This window comes from Necator americanus, chromosome I (genome assembly GCF_031761385.1).
Source record: "Necator americanus strain Aroian chromosome I, whole genome shotgun sequence".
NCBI lineage: Eukaryota > Metazoa > Nematoda > Chromadorea > Rhabditida > Ancylostomatidae > Necator > Necator americanus.
Window position 1 is genome coordinate 30,567,532 of NC_087371.1, and position 22,698 is coordinate 30,590,229.

General features: G+C 41.8%; 1 protein-coding gene across 2 annotated transcripts in view; it reads right to left on the reverse strand.

Moving 5' to 3' along the window:
• RB195_007342 (uncharacterized protein) overlaps positions 1-22,698 on the reverse strand; it is a gene marked incomplete at both ends in the record, with an annotated part of 41,297 nt that overhangs the window by 10,772 nt on the left and 7,827 nt on the right. The window contains 13 exons of one of the 2 annotated variants that reach the window (XM_064180915.1): positions 222-308; positions 3,853-3,996; positions 6,747-6,823; positions 9,425-9,598; positions 9,730-9,833; positions 9,890-9,972; positions 14,757-14,805; positions 14,893-15,096; positions 18,253-18,321; positions 18,377-18,477; positions 20,617-20,696; positions 20,758-20,897; positions 21,938-22,033. In XM_064180915.1, the coding sequence (XP_064037748.1) occupies positions 222-308; positions 3,853-3,996; positions 6,747-6,823; positions 9,425-9,598; positions 9,730-9,833; positions 9,890-9,972; positions 14,757-14,805; positions 14,893-15,096; positions 18,253-18,321; positions 18,377-18,477; positions 20,617-20,696; positions 20,758-20,897; positions 21,938-22,033 (1,408 nt within the window). Of the gene's footprint in view, positions 1-221; positions 309-3,852; positions 3,997-6,746; positions 6,824-9,424; positions 9,599-9,729; positions 9,834-9,889; positions 9,973-14,756; positions 14,806-14,892; positions 15,097-18,252; positions 18,322-18,376; positions 18,478-20,616; positions 20,697-20,757; positions 20,898-21,937; positions 22,034-22,698 lie in introns of those variants that run through there. The other variant, XM_064180916.1, reaches the window with a different exon arrangement.

Genomic DNA, 22,698 nt, shown 5'->3' on the forward strand with positions numbered 1-22,698 from the left:
AGAAATATTAGTTAACCTTACTCGAATAAAATTGGTATGTACCTGACTTTCTCAAATAGAATTTAATATTAATCTCAATACACGACTTGCAATGTGTAGCCTTCATTAGCGATATAATGCATTAAAACGAAACACATGTAAAATTCAATTCTCGTGAGGTAGTTGAAATACAATAAACGTAATAGTCGCTGGGCTACGATGTGTAGGAATACATATTTATTTTAGGTTTCAAGACATTGACAGGAAGAAATCGATAAACACTGTAGTTGCACCTCATTACCATCTCGCAGATTGGTAGAAGCGAGATCCTGGAAACAAGCATTGATGTAACACTCCGTATTTTTTAAAATGTTATTTAGATTTTTCAACTTGTTAAATAATTCCCATACTTACATTTATCGTCAACACTCTAGACATGTACTCGTTCTATGAAGATTTTACGAAGATACGAGATAGAGGTACATATTAGGAAATTAAATATTAGGAGCTTGTGGAAGTAGATGTTGAGGAAAGGTGAACATACAGTGTGCAGTTTTCACAAGAGCATCACCTTGATGACCTTGACTCCCTTTGTTCTTCGAACTGCGGGCGCCAGTAATCCTTCCATTTATTGCGATCGCATGCTAGAGTCACCCAATAGTTTCTCCTTTCGCATGGGACACGAAGAGCAGCGACGTTTTCCTTCAAGAACTTTGTGAAGAAGTTTGACCATCGGGTCGGAGGTCTTCTTGTAGTGCGGAACCTAGTCGCTCACGGCTCTGGTCTAACTGTTGCCGTTGAAGCGCACCACGTGTCCGCCTTACCTTATTTTGCAGTACTTGGCAGATGTGGCGGCGATTCTGATCCTCGATCGCTGATTTAGTACAGAACTTCGATTCCGTCCCTCATTTGCTTGAAGCGGGATACTCTTAGCATCACCCTTTTAACTGACTGTCCAATGACGATTCTGCTTTTTTTCCTGCTTGCGAAGTGGCCAGGCTTCTGAAGCATAGGTCAAAGCAGGAAGTACGGTAGTGTCGAAGAGGTGAGCACGCAGACGGGTGTTCATGGTCTTCTTCACTACATCTTTGATGCTCTTATACGCTCCCAAGCCGCTCATTTCCTCCTACCCAGGTCGGCGGTCAGGTCGTTTTTCATGTTTATTTCCCGGCCCAGATGAACGTAGTTGGTGAACTCGGATAGGTTCGTTCTGTTGAGCGTGAATGGGGCATTAGACCCATCCGTTACGCAGAACACCGTCTTTTGCAAATTCAGCTGAAGACCGATGCATCTAAATATTTAGTCGAATTTGGTCAGCATTCGTTCCGTTTGACTGATGCTAGATGTTATCAGAACGATGTCATCAGCAAATGCAAATGCCGCGAATGGTGTAGCTGCACCATCAACCTTCGCTCCCACGTCGTCCCATTCCAACTTCCAACTTTCGCATTGCGTTCTCGATGGTGGCTGTGAATATTTTGGGTGAGATTGTATCACTCTGTCGGACCCCTCTCTTCACGTCAATGATGATATTCTTGTAGAATAGCGAAATTCCGGTCGTGAAGTTGCTGTCCATCTCTCAAAGCACTTTTATATACTGAGTAGGGACATTTTGGTTTCCCAAGGCCTGCATGACCGCTTCTGTCTAAACTGACTCAAGGGCCTTCTTTAAGTCGACAAAGGTGATACGTAGGGGCATTCTCTACTCTGGCGATAACTCGATGAATCGTCCTGAATCCCTTTCGAAACCCTGCTTGCTCGCATCCCAGTCCTTCATCCAAGATTTTTCGATCCTATTAGGGATCATTCTTGTAAAGAGCTTGTAGATGACGGACAGTAAGCAGATTGGTCGATAGTTACCGATGTCATGTGGATTTCCCTTCTTATACAACAGCACGGTCTCGCTGGTGTTCCTCTGTTTGGGGACTTGCATTCCAACAGATAACACGTAAAGAGTCTCGCCACAAGTCATAGGGTGCTGATGGAAGAAAGGAACTTGTGGAACTTTTTGTACGATTGTAATGCGCTTACTATTAGAGCAGGGTCAAGACGACACGTACGCATTTGCGTACGCTGCTTCTCCCGAGCATTCTCCCCAAGTCGATAAATTGGTACCAGGCTTGTCTATCAGGATAAAAACACTGCCCTGATTTGTCGGAAAGTTCGTCTCATATAAGCATTCTTTCGGTATCATAAAAATTCTGAAACGTAAATCAAAGGGCTTACGATGCTCTTCTCTTCAATGCCAACAAATTGTATTAGGTCAAGAAGTGAGAATAATGTGAACATTACCAGTGGTAAAGATCACCTGTCTCACCGTGACACCCGTTGTTCGTCGATTTGCTCAAGCGAGCGCTAGTAATACTTCCATTTGTCCCGATTGCGCACAGAGGTTGCCGAGTGGCTTTTCTTCTCGCAAGGGACTCGAATAGCATCACATCTTTCTTCAAAGGGCTTTTTAAAGAAGTCTGACCATCAGGTCGGCTATCTTCCTGCGGTGCGTTTGATGTCGCGTGGTATCCAATCGCCTACAGCTCTGTCTCAGCGGTTGTCCTTAAAATGCATAAATTCTTCAGCGCACCTAGTTTTAATCTCCTTGGCATATGCAACAGCATCTCTGATCTTCTTTGACGTGGAACTGAGCTTTGAATATCTCTTTCTCTTGCGTACAGCGGGAGACTCTGCCTCGTGTCCGGCTTGAGGGTCAGGTCGTTCTTCATGTTAATTTCCCAATCTAGATATACATAGCTCAAGCGCCCGGATACATTCGTTCCGCCGAGCGTGAATGAAGCATCAGAAATCCATCCTCTGCTCATGAACATGGTCTGTCCAAGTACACGTGGAGACCGATATTTTTAAACGTTTCATCAGACTTCCCCAACATTCGTTCTGTTTGACTCATGCTTGATGTTATCAGAACGATGTCATCGAAAAAACGAAGATGCAGCCGCCAACGTCCACTTGGAAGTAATACGGATATTATCCCTTTTTAAGCTACAAGATACCAGCCTTTCGATGCCAAGATCCGTCCATTCACCACATCAGTTTTTTCGATTCCAAATGTATTTTGACATCCTGTATTCAATTCCAGATTCTATACATACTACTAAGAACAAACAAAATCTCGTTCTTTGATCTCTCCTCAGAAGACCCTGAGAAATTCAGGGTAAACGCAATCTTGAGCATCGTCAGTGGTCGCTCATATGAGAAATCTGCTTTTGCTTGTGCACGGTTCCACGCATCTGTCTACACCAAAATGTCCTTTGAACAATTTCAACAGCTTTCAAACAAAAAAGTATCTTTTCTTAGAGTCACTTCGCAACGGAATATACTTCAGACTTGACTTTATAGAGTTTTCAACTGTATATCTGATTGGTCATTTGAAAGAATTATTCTGAACTAGGTTTAAGAAACAAAAAAAAAACAAAACCATGAGAAAACCAAATTTAATATATTACAAGGTGTAGCAGAAAAAGTTTAAAGAACATGTTAACGTTGTTGCTCTACTTGCTTGTACACTCTCACAAGCAATCATATAGAATGTTCAGTGCATACAGTTTAGGATGTTCAACTCTGCATTCTTATTTATTTGTATAAATTTATAGCATTTGTTGTGTTGGACGAAAATAAGGTTGTTGTAGAAACTCTGAAAGTTCATATGTTTGCTTTCTTGGTAGAAATGACGAATTACTATGCAACAAAGTTTGCAAGGAAAATGTCTTTAGTGAAAAAGAAAGTTGTTAGCGAAGTATAAACTCTTGCGCTTTGACAATAACAATTTACTGCTTGGACAAAGTTCAGCTTTTGTTTTTAAGCAGAAACGTTAGAGGATTAAGAACAATCCCACGAAAAGTAAGAAAATTAATGACTTACATTTGTGAGCCTACCCTCGCAGTGTGGTGCTTTCACGACATTGATAACAATATTGCTGGGATTTACGCCATCATAGGGGTATAATCTCATGTATTCCACAATTCCGGGTTCCAGAGAATTACTGAACCCATAGGCCAACTCAAGCTGGAAATCGATTTTTAACGCAAAGAAAAATATCCTATGCTTCTGCCCAACGGGTGCCATTATATTGGTGGTATTCAAGAAGCACCACACTAATGTACTTCGAAAACGAGTTTTTTTCTGCATTCCTTATTTATATTAGACGTTTCAGAGCCAGAGAGGACTGCAGCTTTGATGGAATTTTGTCCAGATTTTCGTTTTTTTTTGAAAACTTTATTGTAGTATTGTTCGTTTGTACAGTGCTACCATCATACTATATAAAACGGTATCATTTATACTATCTGTGTTCCCGCTGTTCGTTGATTTGCTCCAGTGGTTGCCAATAATATTTTCACATGCAAAACGCCGAGGTTTCCGAACCGTGGAAGAAAATGGGAATAATGCTGCTAGATAACTGAGCACGGAATTATGTGTTTTTCGTTTTCTTCTACTGCATCCTCGATGCTATTTTTTTTATTAATCTAAGGTCGGTACTTCCCTCCTTTCCAATTTGTAGGTCAGGGTGATCATCATGTTACTTCTTCGACTTAGATAAAGATGGCTGATGCACTCGGATATATGCGTTTCGTCGAGAGTAAACGAAGCATCAGAAAAGATCCATGTGTTCTTCGTGAAGAACTGTCTTGTCCAGGCTCAGCTGAAGACCGATTTTTTCACACGTTTCATCTGATTTGACCGGCATTCCGATTGAAGTGTGATGTTATCAGAACAGTGCCACGAGCGAAGTGTTGCAAATAAAAGCAGCTAATTTTCACTTTTACTATTACTTCACATTTCGCCCTCTATTACGCTGACAAGGACTGATGGTAGCTTCTTTAGATGCTCGAACTTTATTCTGTTGAAACCGGCAGATTTCTTAGTCGACATGATGGTATGTCGGACGGTGGTATAGAAGTTCCATCTGGTTTTTGGGAAGCGGTTATTTTTGTTTTGCGATTGGTGAGGTCCTGACAGCCAGAGCGAACGCTCTTGTTGCCCACCTCTGCTGCTTCAGCCAGCCTGCTGCTATTTTCTCGTTGAGGTCTTCTTTTATTTCTTCTCTTGCAAGCTCGGACGTAGAATCCTGGTTGGCTGCACCTTGTGCAGTCCACGTTGATTTGTTGGCTCATTTCGGAGACAGACGTATCTCGGTGCTTTTAAAACTTTTCGCTTTTCTCGTACAATCATGAATATGCTGTAAAATATATTCACAATTGTACGAGAATGTTGTCCACTATCTGGTATCTATCTACCTGCTATCTGCTCAGAAGCCGACTAGCGAAACAAAGAAGTCCCAGCAGAAGCTTATTTCTTGATTTTGCGTTGTAATCTTCGCGACTCTCTTCTCCTTGTAAAAGAAAATGTTCCTCGAAGGAGGCGATAGTCTGATCCCGTGTAGAATTTTGGTGCTACAGCGAAAGGCGTCGCGCGAGAGCTTCCACTCACGATAATGTAATCAGTTTCATTACGATGCCCTCTATTCGGGGACTCTCACGTCCAGCGTAGAAAGTAGGGTTTCTGGAGTTGCAAGTTTTCGTGGGTGGTCTTGATTGCCTTGATAAACATGGGAAGCCACTTCCCTTGCCCCTTCAGAGTTATAGATTATAGGGATTATAGGGCGCAGAGTCGTATGTGGAGTTCTTCAGGGGTTCTCCTGAGGCCACTTTTCTCGTTGAAACAAACCAACAGTGCCATAGCAGATGATATGATTTTTTCTGTGGAACTTCTCTGCCTCCATACAGAATGCTCATCGCCATCTCAACATTATATTAGAGCTCAAAAGACGGATATAGTAAAAGATAATATTGATTTTCACATCCACAAAGGTTCGACTCCGGTCTTCAGCTGTTTGAAAGAGTCGACGTTCATTGATATACTAATCATCAGATCTTCAATGGCCACTTCCGCAAGGCACTGCACCTTGTTAACTGCCATTCTACTTCTTTTCTGTTTCGATACCCTAGATTACTCCTGCATAGCCCCTCCTTGCTAGCCTCGCCGTATTGTGCATTTGTGCTTCATAAGGAAACTCTTAGCGTCCAATATTAAAAACCCTCTTGTTCCATGGAATTTGTTTGAGGAGTGGACAAATGAACCTTATTTGTCAGAAGCGATTCTAAACCAACTCCCTTGCACCTCCTACTCATTTAGTTTATCTATTTAGATTTACCGACTTGCGAGATATCGGCCTAGAATATTGTGGACCAATCCTGGAAAAGCAGAACCCTGGAGTTCTGAATCCATCTATGTCTGAGAGGAGGCGCGAGATTGCTTTTGCTTCGCTACTAGCCTACTTATCCGCTTAGAGACGAGACCCGTAGCCTCGCGACCACTGTGGTCATTCTAGGCCGATCCGTAGAAATAAAAAAGATTTTTTTGTCCGCGATTCTCCATGCTCCATTGCGGAATACGTGAGCCCGCACCTCAAACATGGCCCCAAACCTTAGAGAGTTTAGGTCCAGAATCTAGATGATAAGATTGAGAGCATTAATACTTGCAAAATCAGAAAATCACTTCCTAGAAAATGAAAACATCAGAGAGGTTTCGATAGATTTTTCCTGATAATCTATAGGTTACATTTTGATTGTTGAGTGCTTCGTGAGCAGGTTTTACGACCTCACATGACTACATTACAACATTACTCAAAAAATATGTTACATGCGGGGGATTTAACATGGTCTCACGCTCGCGCTTCTGGTAGTTCATGATGGATTGCTAGCATAATGTCAAAGCGTCAGTGTCTGCTTCAATTAATTATAATAAATAATGCTTACCCCTTTCCAGCCAATGATGAAGTTGAGACGGAGAGAATCTATTTCATCTCTGTGAAGTCCCAAAGGTCGTGCTTCGTCTGGAATAGTTAAGTATTGATGTGTTCAAGTGATAAAACCCTAAAGAATCGTAAATATACGAAACACAGAATGCAGGGAGATCGATCTAAAAATACTTCGATCTCATTGAAATACCAGATTTCTTTTTTTACTGCAGTTTCTGCAAGAAGTTGGAAGATGTTCTTGCCTTGCCTACGAAACTGAGCTCTTCTGTGCTTCATGGTTACCAAATTCGAAGATCTGTGCGGAGATTTCATTTGACTGTTTTTAGACGTCCAGTATAATATGAAGATGTCCAGAAAGTACCAAATGTTCGGTCGGCAAAAACGCGTATTCATACAACATATATGTTCTAATCGGCTTAAAGTGGTGTCTTCGGAATGCATACACTTTCACTAGCTATCTAGTCATTGTTTCAAACAGTTCTAGATTTCGCGCCTGTTATACTAAATCGGTGTATCAAATATCGCAAAAAAAATAACAACGTGTTTTGGTCCTTGTTGATCAATGATTGACGAATTAGGAGTGTGATCGATTACTCTTCGCATGATGTCATTGATGGCGAAGATGAACAGGAAGGGTCCTGCCACTGCGCCTTGTTTTACACTAGTTGCCACTTTAAACGGTGTTCTACATCCGGATGGTGTTCGAAGTGTAGCAGTTGCTCGTTGATTCATGTCATCAAGGTGGAGGAGTTATTAGGCTAGGATTCACGCCAAACTCAAGAGGAGCTCACCGAAACTTTGGAAGTGACTCAACAAGCGATTTCTAGCCGTTTCAAGGGGTTTCCATGGGTATGGTGCAAAAACAAGGGAGTTGGGTTTTTATGAGCTCAAGCCAAGAAATGTAGAATGCCTCTTTTCACGTGCGAACAACTGCTCCGAAGGCAAAATCAGGAAGGTTTTTCTGCACCGAATCATGACAGGTGTCCACAAATAGATCCACACCAACAATCCGAAGAGCGGAAAGGTCGTGGGGTCAGTCCGCCTATGCATAATCTTTAACGGCCGATAACCTAATATTCATGGGAAGAAGCTAATGCTGTGGATTTGGTGGAACCAGCTCAGAGTAATCTGCTATCAGCTACTCCAACCCGACAAAACCACTGCCGAATGTTCCCACAAACAATTCGTGCAATTGAATCGGGCATTAAAGCTCAAACGCCCCCAGTATGCCCAAAGATATGACAAAGTGATCATTCAGCAACGCTCGGCCACATGTTGCAAAAATCGTCAAGCATACTTTGGAGTCGCTTCACCAAGATGTCCTATCCCACCCACTGTATTCGCCAGACATTGCTCCATCCGACTATCTCTTGTTTCGGTCGATGATTAATAGCCTGGCCGAGTTGCACTTCACTTCTCACGAAGAAGCCAAAAATTGGATCGATTCTTAGGTTGCCTCTTTTTCTTAGGTTGCCAAAAGACAAGAAATTTTTTCAACGCGGAATCTGTATGCTGCCTGAAAAATGAAGAAAAATCGCAGTTATCGCGCGGACAATACTTTGGGTGAAATATATTGTACCAGCTTTATTGAATAAAACTCCAAAGTTACAAAAAAAATATCCTCAAAACTTATTTGTACCCGAATTAAACATGTTTCTGTGATCACTTTTTGGGGAAAGCAAGAGGAAAACCTGAAAACTTTGGGTAATGCTGTCAAAATATCTCCATATTAAATTGGTATCGAAGGAGTGTTTGAAGCTGAAGTTCGGAATGTTCTCCAAATGCACAACTGAAGCGCTCAGAAAGAAAGCTTGAAATTGTTTGCCTAAATTAATAAAAAAAAAGAATAAAGCGTTGTGAGAAGAACATAGTTCTATTTCCACTACTATTGATTTTCATTGATCAGTGAAGGCGAACGAAGCAACCAAACCACAAAAAACTCGCAATTCGGGTTTTGCCAGACTTTCAGGCTAGTTGAAGTAAACGCAGTTCTAAAATTCTAAGAACTAAACTAAAATTTAAAATGGGCCGAATTTCATAACAACCGAAAGGAGGTAGGGATGTACCACGACAACCTTCTTACTAACTAAAAACCTTCAACTAACTTAAACTAGAAACTTAGCTAACAATGAAGGTGCTCTGAGGTGAAAAATAAGGTAAGAAATATAGCCATGTTTGAATGATTGGGTAGCGAAACTGTAGAAATGATGACAATGCAATTTTACGAAGTAATAAAAAGGTGAAATAGATCCTCATGAAACTGTGAAAGCAGTGCGATACTCATATGGAAGAGACCAATCTCGTTTACGTTGTTTGAGTTACAAGAAAATTTGATTGTTGTATCACACCAATAGATCCGAGTATGTTAAGCTGGTAAAAGGCCACCATGTACACTGCGAAGTTTTATGTTTTCAAAACTGAGCCTGTGGCTCTTTGTTTCTGCGACTCAAAAAAAAAAATCTGTAACCGCGTCAGATCGAAAAAGTTCGGAAAGGTCATACTCTACTGCATTAATTGCTAGTGTAAATCAGTGTTACACAGTAAGTTCTTAAGCTTTGAAAATGGAGTGTTACATTTGACACTCAATCATACTACGTCTCAACCACAATCACAACCATTTCCGGCAACGACTATGCTTTTCTCTAACGAGAGAATGATTACGCAAAAGACCTATACCTAGTAGAGTCATGCCTCTCTCGGTGACAACAACATTACAGATAAGATGGATTTTGTCCTCGACGTGCCATCCGCAACCAAAGAAAAGCTCCAACCGCTGTTGCTCCGACGTGCTGTACATTGACGCGAGACCCACCCAACCAAGAGCGTAGTCGAGTAAAATGATGCTAACCCCTTATCTGATTCGCGTGGAAATTTTTCCCAAAGTGAACTGGTGCTGACGAAGAATTCGTTACTTATGTAGACTCATAATAAAGTACTGTTAGTGCTTATTAGAGCAAATTTCAATAAAATCTATTCTGAACCTGAATCTGTTGGGATGTAGACGTCATGGACGAAAATGAAAGCAAGTGTGTTTCCATCGTTTTTACAGAAATCTTTTTCGTTTGTATCGAAGCAAAGTCTCATCCTGAAAATATACAATAAGAACACAAACAGTTTTCTTTGCTAGAAAAAAAGACCTACCACTCGCATTTTTGTCCTACTTCAATCAGAATAGATTGGAAACGTGACGCCTTTTTGTCATGCTCGAAGCATTCTATTACATTCTAAAGTATTATGATTCGATCCTCGTCTATAACAGGTCTGTATGTATCGACTCGTTCGGAAAATATTTGATTCTTATCGTACATCTTTTCGTTTGTTTTCTGCAGCATTGATATGTACATTTTCTTGAGAGGGTTTTTTTTTTGTGATTAAAATTAATACGGTAATTTCTACAATTACTGATTTCCTCAGTTTATTTCTTTAGGAAGTTCTCTGTTTGATAACATAATTTCTTCCAATTGACGTCAATTCAACTGGTCACAGTTGTTCAGGACTTCGATCCCAGGCGGGTTGTCGAATTGTGCTAAACAGGAAGAAACAACTAATAATGGCGCAGGACACAGGTTCTAAGAGCACTTTCACCTCTTTTCATACTACTTACAAAATTTTGCTCTTTGAGAGCGATTACAGACGGCGAATAGTTCAATAGATTAGATAGATTAATTGACTTTCCACAACACTCGTCATTCGTGGAGAGAAGGTTCCATCGCGAAATGTAGGCGGTGTTGGTTGCGTTGTGCACCCATCTGTCGTCCATCTTGTCGATGCTCACGAGATCCTGCCACTGTCTGGCCATTCTTCGCATCCACCCTCAAAAACCCATCAGCATCATCATTTGACAGTAACCAACATCAGCAGCTGATGAATCCGAATCGGACGTGTTTTACGAGGAGCTAGAGGAAGTGATCCGCAATGAGAAGTCCTTCTACGATTTCGTCGTTGGGATCTTCAAACCAAAACTAGGAAAGCCTGCAAAAGAAGAGTACAGAATCGGAAGGTTTGGACCAGGAAACCGGAATGAAAATGGCAATCGTCTCGCCGGACTCTTGTCCGCTGCTCGCCTCTTTCATGAGACTTCTCATCTCATGAAGAAAGATCATCATCGGAAGACGTGGAAATCGCCCAACTGCGGACTCTTGCGGAGATCGGTCACATACTCACCGGATGTGGTGTCTACTTGACGTTGTTCGAGTAGTTCTGATCTTCGTGCGGAAATACGATTTAGCCACTCGGTAGAAAAGAGTATCTGCTATTGGCAACAAACGAGGAGGGAAGTCGTAAAGGACAGTTGCTCGACTACTCGAGGAATCTTCGTCCTAAAATGACAAACACATTGAAGAGGACCCAAATGTGAACTATGAGCTGTTGCTCAAAGGACTGCGACTCTGTGGTGAATGTGCCCCGAAGCCGCGCACGACAAACTTGGATCAAATTTCGAAGACCAAGGAATCTTTGGAAAGAAGAAGGACTTTAGATCTTGATCCGAATGCATCGCACATTGAGCGGTTAGTGGCAAACACTAGCTGCAGAAAAGCGCAGCAGGAGGATCTTTCGAAAGACACGCAGAAGAAGATTCTGGAAGCAGCATAAAGAAGAACGAGTCTAAAGAAGTGCCGCCGTGATATTCGCGACTATAATATTCCGCTAGCAGCTTTGCTGATCGAACACAGGGCTCGCACGTCTTCTGGTCGTGAGATGGAAATTATTACGGAGAGGTTCTACTCGAACCTTTCTCGTTCATCAACTCCTGTGTCAAGCCCGATCATCCTCACTGGTGAAGCTCCACTACGGATTCTCTCTCCAAAAGTACGAGTCGCTAACAAGAGCATGAAACCTAGCACAGCCCCCGGACCTGATTTTATATCAGCAGACTTTCTTCGGGCTGGTGGTCATCCACTTCCATGTAATCGTAGCGGCACACATGACGTCTTACCTTCAGATAGAAAGGATCCCATACCAGTTTAAGTCCTCGCGAATTTTTCTTAACTATAAGATAGGTAACCGAGAGGACCTTCGGAACTACCGACCGATATGCTTGTTGAACGTGTTATACAAAGTCTTCACCAAGATCATCCTCACGCGCATATCCAGGACGCTGGATGAAGCCCAGCCTCAAGAACAAGCTGGATTCCGTCAGGGGTTCAGCTGCTTGGACCACATCCAGACCGTATCGAGGGTCATAGAGGTGTGCCGAAAATAGCTCCTGTCTCTTGTTCTAACCTTCGTCGTCTATGAGAAAGCTCTCAACAGCGTAGAAACGGATTCAACACTGTCATGGTCCATCAGGGTGTGGACGCTTCATGTGTGAGGGCTTTAGCCAATTGCTATGATCCATGCACCACTACAATACAGCTTTTCCACAGCTCCTCACCATACTCATTGGGAAGGAGTACGAATCTGTTCACGGCTGCACTGCAATGGATAATGAAATTATTTTCTTTGGAATAAAGGAACATACGTATTGATGAAAGATTCCTCTCGATCCTCCGTTTTGCGGACGGCATCGTTCTGTTTTCGAGCAGTACCAATGAAGTAGAAACAATGCTCAACGAATTGGACGGAGCACGAATGGGAATAGGACTGCTAGTAAACAGAAAGAAGACACAGTTCATGAAGAACGCGTCCTGCGAGGACGGAGGAGTACAACTTGAAGGCTCCCAATCGTGAAAACTTCGTCTTCGATACTTATACCCCGCACGTTCTATGAACATGGAAAACGACTGAGAACATGAAAGGAAGGATTGAGTAGCAGAATGAGAACAGAGTGGGCAGCCTTCGTACCCGTCAGGGAAGCTACGGACCAGCTGACGGACCAATATCTTCGTGCCCATCTGTTTGACTCGACAGTTCTTCCAGCGCTCTGTTACGCAGCGAAGACATAGGCAGAGATCACTGCCACGTCTAGTAAGCTGCTTACTACTCACAAAGCCCTTGAGAGATGTCTTCTAAAGTTTAACTAGTGCACACAACACCTAGCCGGTCAGCCCCGACTTAGGAGGAATATGCCGTCTGTGCAACTCAGCGAAATATATATCGAAAGCAAAACATGGACAAGTCGGTCACATTATGAGAGGAATCGACGATAGATGGACTAAAAGAACGCTAGAGTGAATCCCGAGAGATGCTAAACGCCCTCGAGGGAGACCGCCAACTAGATGGGGTGACGCGTTCGCTATACAAATTGGCCAGCTGAGAGCTCAGCTGGATATGACTCTATGACCCCGTCAACGCCACTCACGAAACTTGAGAACATCTTGGATGACAATGGCGAAAGAACGAAACGAGTGGAAGAGATGCTGGGACGATGCGGAGATCTTTTATTTTCCTGATAATGACTTGGAGCATTTTTCGTCCTTCTGGATAAAAACATTTGAGCCTATTCTCTTTGCCTTCGCAGTTTCTGTTGCTTCTATTAGATTGGGTCAAAACTTCTTGGAGAATGTGGTAGTGATGACTTCTAGAGATCATGACTTAGCAGAGAGCTAACGAAAATGGACGTGCGAGCTACCATTTGATAGAGTATAAGAGGCTCTTCAGAGCGCAGACTAACAAACATACCGATCTAGTTCCTATCGTGCCACTCTGGATATTGATAGAGATCTGAAGGAGGTTTACAAGGAGCAGACCCTTGCTAGGAGTACAGTCTACAAGAGGCATTCGAAGATTACGTCGGACGACTATTCCATCACAAATGAAGCTCTGCATCTGGTGGAGGGTCGAATATTGGGAGCTGCTCGACGAGAGATTGAGCGACTGAGGAAATTAAGGGCAAATCTCGAAAATGCAGGTCCGGAGCAGAACGAAGTCTACTTCCAGCCCAACAACGCTCGGCTGCAAGAACCACCAAGGCATTTATGCAAAAGCAACTTCGAGCTATCGTCTCCTATAAATGGGGTGGCGGCATTGGAGCCGGCAGCAGCCCGCAACATCAACAGCAGATTGGACGAGGGCACCACTACCGTCAGTGCTGTCAAGCTCTAGTTCACTCGCTTCGCAAGCGGAGGCACCGACGTTGAAGGCAAGCCCTGGTCGGGACGCCCCCACATTGTTGAAGACTCCGCCAGTCTCGACTGTGTCAAAGAGGACCCGAGATCAACACCCGCAATCTTGCGACGAAACTCGGGTATAGCCATTCAACAGTCGTTAGTTGCATCCAGGATCTCGGCTACAGAAAAGTGTTGGTTCGAGTGTTGATCCCTCACACCTTAATAAATGGCACCCGGTTTCTCCGGGTATCCATCTATCAATCTCTCCTTCTTCGCCCTCATCGAAACGAGTTTCTTGAAGATCATACTACTTGAGATGAGAGTTTGGTCCTGTACGATTCTAACGCGCACTGTACCGTGTGGCTTCCTTGAGAAGACCCGCCGACGCAAGCCAAATTGGACCTCCACCCCGAAAAGTATCTCCTTCGTTGTTTCCGGGATTCGAGGGGAATGCCGTTTTATGAGCTGCTCCCACAAGGCCGCAGCATCACCAGTTCCACATACGCCAGTTAGCTCCAGAAGTTCGCATCGTCCGTTCAGGAAAAACGGCCGAGATGAGCTTCGGTGCACCTCCTCCACAATAACGCTAACCCCATGTAGCTAAGGAAAGGAACATGAAAAACTGGAGAAGTTAGACTGGGACACGGTGCCCCATTCCCGGCCTTGCCCCTTTAGACTACCACTTACTCCGGCCCCTCAAGACTTTCCCACCTGAGAAAATCTTCACCAAGTTTGGAGAAGTCAAACGGTCAGCGACTTTTTCGACTCCCACTGTACCCAGTTCTATCGCTGACCTGCCCATTAGGTGTGTTTGTTAGTGTAGGGACATTGTTGTAATTAATAATGGTGATTATATTTTTGATTAAGTTCTATTGTAAGTTGAGTAAAAAAATAAAGCAGAAAAAATGGCAAATGGTGACAAGACTTTCTGTCTAGCCTAATACAACGTATAATAATTCATTACAATTCCTCTACATGTAGTACAATATATAAATGTACATTAACTGCAAGATACTGACCTTTTTTTGTAGAGTGTACTTGTGATAAGAGATTCTGGGAACCGTGTTCCTGAATTTCTTGCAGTTAACAAATTTTAGCTTTACCTCAGCGGAATCCCAATCAATTTGGAAAAGAAGATCAAGCGGTGGAACGAACCACTCGGTATCGGTGACAAAGCCTTCAAATTCCCATGTTGGAGGACAGCAGTCGATTTTAGCCTTTTTTAATCCTGCTCTCTCTCTTCGTGGATCGAAGGATATTGAAGGCTTGTTGATCCAAATTTGTGCCCTCATTTCCAGGCGTGGATCACCTCCACCTTGGAAGTAAGGAGAGTCATAATAGCTATCCTTATCTTGTGGCCTGAATAGTCAATTAATAAAGCAATAGCTAATTATTGTTGATTAATTCTTAGTTGTTAACACAGTAGCACAGTTATAGTCCTGCACGCATGAATTTTTCCAAATTTTGCACTTTTAGTCAATTACTTCTGCATGGATGATAACTCTTGGAAACTGCTACCACATAACTTTGCTGATTATGACCAATATTCTACTTATATCCCACACTTCCGAATGCAGAATACAGGCTACTTCACAGCGAGCAACATTGATCCGTCAACTGGTTATACTGATGATTTTTTATTTTCGCCTACTTTTGCTCTAGAAGCAGTAGAATTTTTTTGTGTGGTAGCATACCTTGATCATGAATATCTAATAATTTTGAGCAAAATTACCGACTTTATCGGCTTGTAAAAGTTTATGCATATTCTTCTCAGTATCACTGAGACATTAACAGGTTTACAGCATGTGTATCGTGACAGATATGTCGGCCAATTGAGGCGAAAATACTAGATTTCACCAATCTACCATTTTTTTATTTTTGTTCTTTGACACAGAGGAGCCATTCCGAGCGTGATTATAATATGTGTGGCTACAAGTATTATATTATTATTAGCAATCTTTACTTCGATGGATGTAATCCCCATCAGAACAACAACTTTCTTCTCTTACATGTTTTTTGAAAGGGTTGGATGCGCGTATAAATGTAATGTATACAATGTAGATCACTTTCAGTTCTGTAACTATTGAAGATCATCGTGTAACCGGGTCCTACACACAAGACAGAACCTCCATAAGGCTGTCGCTATCAGAATATCACACATTTGACGTATGAAATTGAAAGGAACGTGACTCTCAGGGGTAAGTACGATGATGATCACGAATATGCGGCATCCGTCGACTGTGCTTTCAAAGTAGACGCGCAACCTTTGTATACGCGCCGCCAGCGGCCAGCGCGCGTAAAACAAAGGAGATTGCCTTCCGAAACTCCATGGAAGAATTACAACATAGGAAGTGAAGAAAGTCATTTGCGACTTTTATTTACGGCCACGTCCACCTGCCTCCTCACCATCTGAAAGAAGATCCACATGTCGTTCTCGAGGTCCTTCCGTCATGTCATTGTATATCGTTTACAAGTTCTTCAAAAAAATAATCCTAAATGGGATCGAAAAAGCGTTAGAAAAAGGACAGTCCCGCAAACAATTAGGATTTCAAAAAAGGCTCAGCATGTCTGACCGCTTAAGGTTTTGATACATAAAGATACTATGCCTGCCATAAAACAACTTCGCGATAACAATTTCTCAATTCTACAATAATGTTAGAATCAAAAAAGAAATGAAATGTTAGAGAGGGGCTTGAGAGGTTCAATCAATTAATGGCAGTTACGATATCTCAAATGGGTTTGATGTTGATGTCACCTTTTTGCTTAGACATCTTTCTAATCGGATCCAGCATCAGGCGGAACGAATGCTGTACGAAAAAATTCAGTACAACTCTCCAGAATGTAGTTCTGCCCGAAGATGACAAGGGGAACGAATGTTGGTCGAATTTGATAAAGATGAAAAAATTGGTCTCCAGCTGAATCTGGACAGGACGATGACCATGAGATACGAATGGTTCTCTGATACCCCATTCACGCTCAACGAACGAATATATCCGAATGCTCCAGCTATGTATATCTAGCGGCTTGGTGAGCATATAGGAGGATTGCAAATTCAGTGAAGAATGGAACTGATCTGACTCCGTGCTCACCTTTTCAACCACACTGCTTCTGCTGTCTTGACCTTCGCTTCAGAAATCTAGACAAGTTGAAGGAAAATGCGGTCACGTTCAAACGCTCTATTGAAAGCGTGATTTTAGGAGTCTCCTGCTTTACACAAAGAAGGGATTTAAAGTTCAGTTCTACGTCAACTATCAAAAATCGAAGATATTGCTGCGTATGCCAAAGAAGGTAGATTTATTTGAGCTGGAGACATACTGCGCCTCAATGACGATCGTTGCACCAAAGCTGTGAGCAACTGGATACTATCCTCGCAAATCCCTCGCAAGGTGAGAAATTATTGGACAATTCTTAGCACCAAGTGGGACAAGTGAAAGTATTATTGGTGCCACCTCTATCAAATCGACGGACAGGAAGAAACAACAGATGGATGCCTCATGAATAACATAACAAGATAAGATAAATATAACTGAATACGTAATATACGAGTGGCTGCATACGATCCACAGGCGAGTAATACTGTTATCCAGCTGGTTAACCAAACAGTTGAGATCTTTTAGAAGCAGCATAACACGAATCTGACGTGGAGAGGGAATCCACACGGAAAGCTAGAGATGGGATCATAGTTTGCGGGATCAGAGGTGGTTCCGCTCATCCCTGCCTAATTGGCCCAGAAAAAAGGCGTGGAAAACGCTTTACTTTTCATGAGGAACCCTAGAACGTCCATTTATGTATACGTTCTGGTCACCTCAGCAATCTATTCATTGGTTTCATTTAATCAAGTAGAACTCACAGGCTTTCGACCGCTGCGCAGCTGGGTGCGGCGAGTGTACAAAGGTGGCGCGACACGACTGACTCGTCGTGAAAAACTGAGTTTTTGACGCGGTTTTTTTTTGCAACGATTAGATAGAGAGAGCAGAACCATCCTTGGTTTCCTTCACTACGTCAGATCCGTGGTATGCTGCCTTTAAAGGCATCACCCCACGAATCTGAGGTGGTACGGATTCAGGTGGAGTATTCGTATACGGGATAGTAGATTATGGAGAGAGGTGTGATTCCGTTCATTTCTTCCTAATTGTCGTAGAAAACGGCCCGGAAGACACGGTTTCGAGCGTTCCGGCGCACTATTTTCTACAGTGAGTTCGGTTGGAGCGCGCCAGCCTTGTGCGCGCGCCGCATCTTCCGAGCCGTTTTTTTTACGACAATTAGGAAGAAATGGACGGAATCACCCCCTCTCCATAATCTACTATCTCGTATACGAATACTCCACCTAAGATCCTTACCACCTCAGATTCGTGGGGTGATGCGTTTAATCTTTTCACCATTCATTCAGAAGAGTAGTTAGGACATTTCATGATTAAGGGAATGCGAATAAATTGACTGCAGAAAATCAAATCATCACCTTAATTTAGCAAATAAATGTGTAGAGGAAGCATGACTCCTTGCTCTCTTACCTACCAAAATACAACTGAATACCCTTCTATGCTGCCAAGGAAAGGTTGTTGAATTGTCGCGTGACAGTAGGGGCTAAAAATATGACTAGGTAAATCGTCAAAGTAGTGCTGAAGAACACAAATCGTACCTTGATGTCAGAAGTACCAGTCGTCTTCCAGCCAACAACAGTTCAATCTCTGGTCCCCTTTGCACATTACCGAAATCTTCAGCATCAAAGTCTTGGTATGGCTGACAAAAAAAAACACTTGCAGGATTCGAAATTTCAGTGTATTGAAAAGGATTTTTAGGCAATATAGAAGTGTTACAAGAATGTTTCAAATTATATAAAACAACAATAGTGTTTCGATGACAACTGTTTAGTGCATTGAGAACGTTTACAAAAGCAGCAAAAACCCATGAAAATAGATTTTGAGCAGATCATCAGCGCTTCAGCCGCGAATCTGCTCAGAATAGAATCGTAGTGTTATACGGGGGATTTCACGTAAAACAGATATCTTGTAGCATGATATAGTCCTTGTTGTTGAAAAAAGGCTTTATTTTTTTATTTATTCTGTCAGAAGGACTGGTGGAATCACACAGTCGTAACAATATTTTAAAACAATAACAACGTTTTTCATGTTGGTGATTGTGACGGTAATGCTGTGCTACACGAGGGCAAGAATAAGCTGCGCAAGTTGGATATAAGGTCAGGAAGCTACGCGTCAACACTCGTCATTACTAATTGTCCTCGGGGCTTGTTGGTGGACATGGCAGGAGGTGACAAGAATCTCTGGTGGAGCAAAGGTGAGAAGTTGTGTTCAACTTGTTGTTCAACTGTTCAACAATGTTCAACTTCATCACTGTGTCATCACTTCGGCAACAAAAGGTCCGAGCTCACATCTTGATGATGCTCACTCTATTCTGTACACTATGGAATTGTCTTTCTGGAGTGGAGCCTAAGTGCAGGAAGAGCTGTCGAAACGAATACACGGATGGTCACGAAGGTGTAGTAAGCAATTTTTAAGGGGAGTACATATACTGAGTTCCAAGAGTGCTGTTTTTGAATCTATGTAAATCTCATTGCATGGATATATGGTATTTTAATAAGATTTTACCCTATTAATATATTTTACGGCAACGAGTTCTATGGGTTAGCTCTTTGAACATTTCTCCTACCATAAATAATTCTAATTTCTAACTTCTCACTCGTGCTCTTCACAGGTAGTATTTTCCTTTAAAAAAAGACGCATGCTGTAGAAATGCACATGTTATTTGCTTTTTGCAAATAAATTACTAGATTTTCTTTCATTGTATTTTGTCTGCTTCCTATGAATGGTTTAGTTTCTAGCTTCCCTCACGAGGAGGCCACGTAAGTTGCTCTCATCTTCATGCCTAACTTTCGTTCATTTGCTTGAGCTGTAGCTAATGGCACTGATGTTTATTAACAGCTAATGTTTCGGTGTTATTGTCTTAGTTAGAACCTGGGAAAGTGAAATCAATGTACTACGATTTATCCTCTCAACTGCCTCACCATCCTACAAGAAGCATTCAGGCAGTTTGCATACTCAATGGACAACGTATCAACTTGCGCAAACCTCATGTGATGAGACGGTAAGACCACCTTGTTCCAAAACTATTGATCCCAGATGCTCTTATGAGGAATTCTAGTCCCGCACGCGGAGATCTTGATTTATGTTTAGTTTGCACGTGATGATCGCAATGCACTCATCTTTTCTCCTTATTTTTGGACTTAAGAAGTTTATACGCAATGCCTCTAGTGTTCTTCGCAATTCTGTACTCGTAGGAGAAGATCCTAACTTTAACTTTTGTTCCGAAGTTTTGATTGTATATATTTTTTGCGGTGTGCCCCAAAAAAGGTGGAAATTTTTGATTTTGCAAGCTCGATACTCCCTTGGCGTAATACATAGTAGTCACCCGGTTTCCTCCATATAAAGTAAAGGATGAACTATCTGGAATTAATCATTAACATTAATTAATCCGCTCGGAATGCGCCACCACGTTCACTTCAATTCAGAATTGTTTGAGGTTTACGCTTGAAGTGTCGCTTGAAGTTTGCCAGTGATATTTCTACAGCTTTCACATCATTTGCTGGACTTATTTTACGTGGAGAGCGCCGCTTTGCACTGCTCACATCGCCACAGATTAAGGACTAATGCGTAGAAAGTTGTAAACTGTACTCTTTCTAGAAAAAAAAATATTTATCGAAGCTCTTCTCGCCATATTCGATCGGGTTATATCTTAGTGGAAATTTGCGCATTTATAGCCTAACGAACGTTAACTTCTGTGTCTTCCATTCGCCATTGGAGCGAATTCATTTAGACATGGGTTAGTGGTTGAAAGGCGTTTAAAATTCAAGAAAAAAAAAACCTTGAAGATGTATTTTTGTTGAACTTCCGACGAGAATTGGTGGATAAGCTCAACCAAAGTAGAGTAATAAGGGTAAGCTTCTGAAAAGTAACGATTATATCAATTTGTCCAGTCTGACTTCCGTTTATAAGATTCACTTACTAATCGCGTTATTTTTAGTGTGATAAACCACTTGCTCTAGAGGGAAGAATCGCAATGATTCACTGCAGACGGTTCCCAGTGTGAATTGAAAATATCCAGTGGTAGAAGTGCCGTATCCATCAGCAAGGCATAACCAAACACTATAATTTTTTTTTGAAAAATAAATTTGCAAACAAGAGATTTCCGTTTTTCCTTTTATAAATAGTTAATTTTGTCTATTTGATTCTGACTGGAATACACGAAGGATTTAACTGAGAGGACTTCTCTCTTATATCGGTCAGAGAGGCTTCAAATTAAATTCACTAATCTGACGTGGTGTGGATTGCCCTAGGAAAGCTTCTATACTAGGTCGTAGGTTGCAGAAAACCAGGTGGTTCCGCCAACCCCTCCGTACTCGCTGTAAAGAACGGCCTGAAAGCCTCGGTTTCTTATGACGGCTTGCCGTTTCAAAGTGTCACCTTTGCACATGCGCCGCATAAATGAGCGAACATTAGAGGGTCACCTCACCAACCTATTCAAGTTTAACTAATGAATAGACCGCTGAGGGGAATGGAACGTGTACATAGAGGCAGGTCCTAACGCACCTGGTAGGAAAGCCATTTCCATGACGTTTGTTACGACGATCACAGAGAAATGAGCGGAACAATGTAGTTTTCCGTAATCTACGACCCTGTGTAGAAGCTTTCCATGAGAAATCCACAACACGTCAGATTCATTGTATGCTGCCTTTAGGACGACAAGTAGCAATGCCTACTATCGTAGTCACCTCGAATCCTACCCTTACCTACCGGGGCGATCGGAAAAAAGGATATTGTAGGGAGAGAGTAAGGTTTGTACCCTGCTTTTACTACAGTTGGTTAAATTTGAATGGTACGTGACAGCTTCTAAAGCACTTCAAGCGATATTTCACTCCTAGGTGGTGGTACTTATGTTGTTTTTAGGATGAATCCACTCCCATACTGTACTTAACTATACAAAATCAGAGCGATGTACTCTAAGTTATCTTCACTAATATCACTACTTGATTTTGATTTTCACATTATCTTAGCATTGATATTAGCTGTCAGAGATTGTTAAAATGTCGACCTAGACAAATTAGTAAATTTCTCGAACTTGCAGCTTTTCTTTCCGCTTGAATGTTTAAGTCACATGTGCAACTGAGAATAAGAACTAAACTTACGCTTGACAATGATTTGGCGGAAATATGTAAAAATGGATGTCTTCTTTCACAGTCGAATAGATGGTGGCGTAGACAGGCTTTTCGTTCATATATCCACTTAAATTACGAAAATTTCAATTCCGAAAAAGGAAAAAAAGTCAACCTGTTAGCTACCTAAACAAGAATTTGGTAATTGAAAATAAATGGGAAATTAATGTGGTAATGTTAATTTCTCATCTATTTTCTTATCTTTTGAATTTTTTATTAACGTGGAAATTAGCGTTAACAAATAAATTTGTTTGAAATTTTCTACTGAAAATTTCAATAATATACTAATACTGATACTACTACTACTACTAATAATAATAATAGTAATAATAATAATAATAATAACAATAATAATAATAATAATAAAATGATAATAATAATAATACTTGACTTAATAATAATACTAATATATAAAATGTAATAATAATACTAAATATGCAATACTTGACCTAATAATACTAATACTACTAATCAGTGGACTGGTGTCATCGCATGACACGATTACCCACATCTTCGCCGAGGTGTGCCTTCCCTGAACGCAGCTCTGCCCAACCTTCTCGATCTTCTTCGAGAGCTTGCACAGAACCACTTCGTCGCTATTCCATATCTTGCGAAACCTTACGTCTCGCCCGAACTGCCTATCCACGCCTAGTGCCCTCAGGTCCTCTTTAACCACTTCAGTCCAAAACTTCCGTTTTCGGCCAGGTGGCTTTTCCCAGCTCAAACCCGACAAA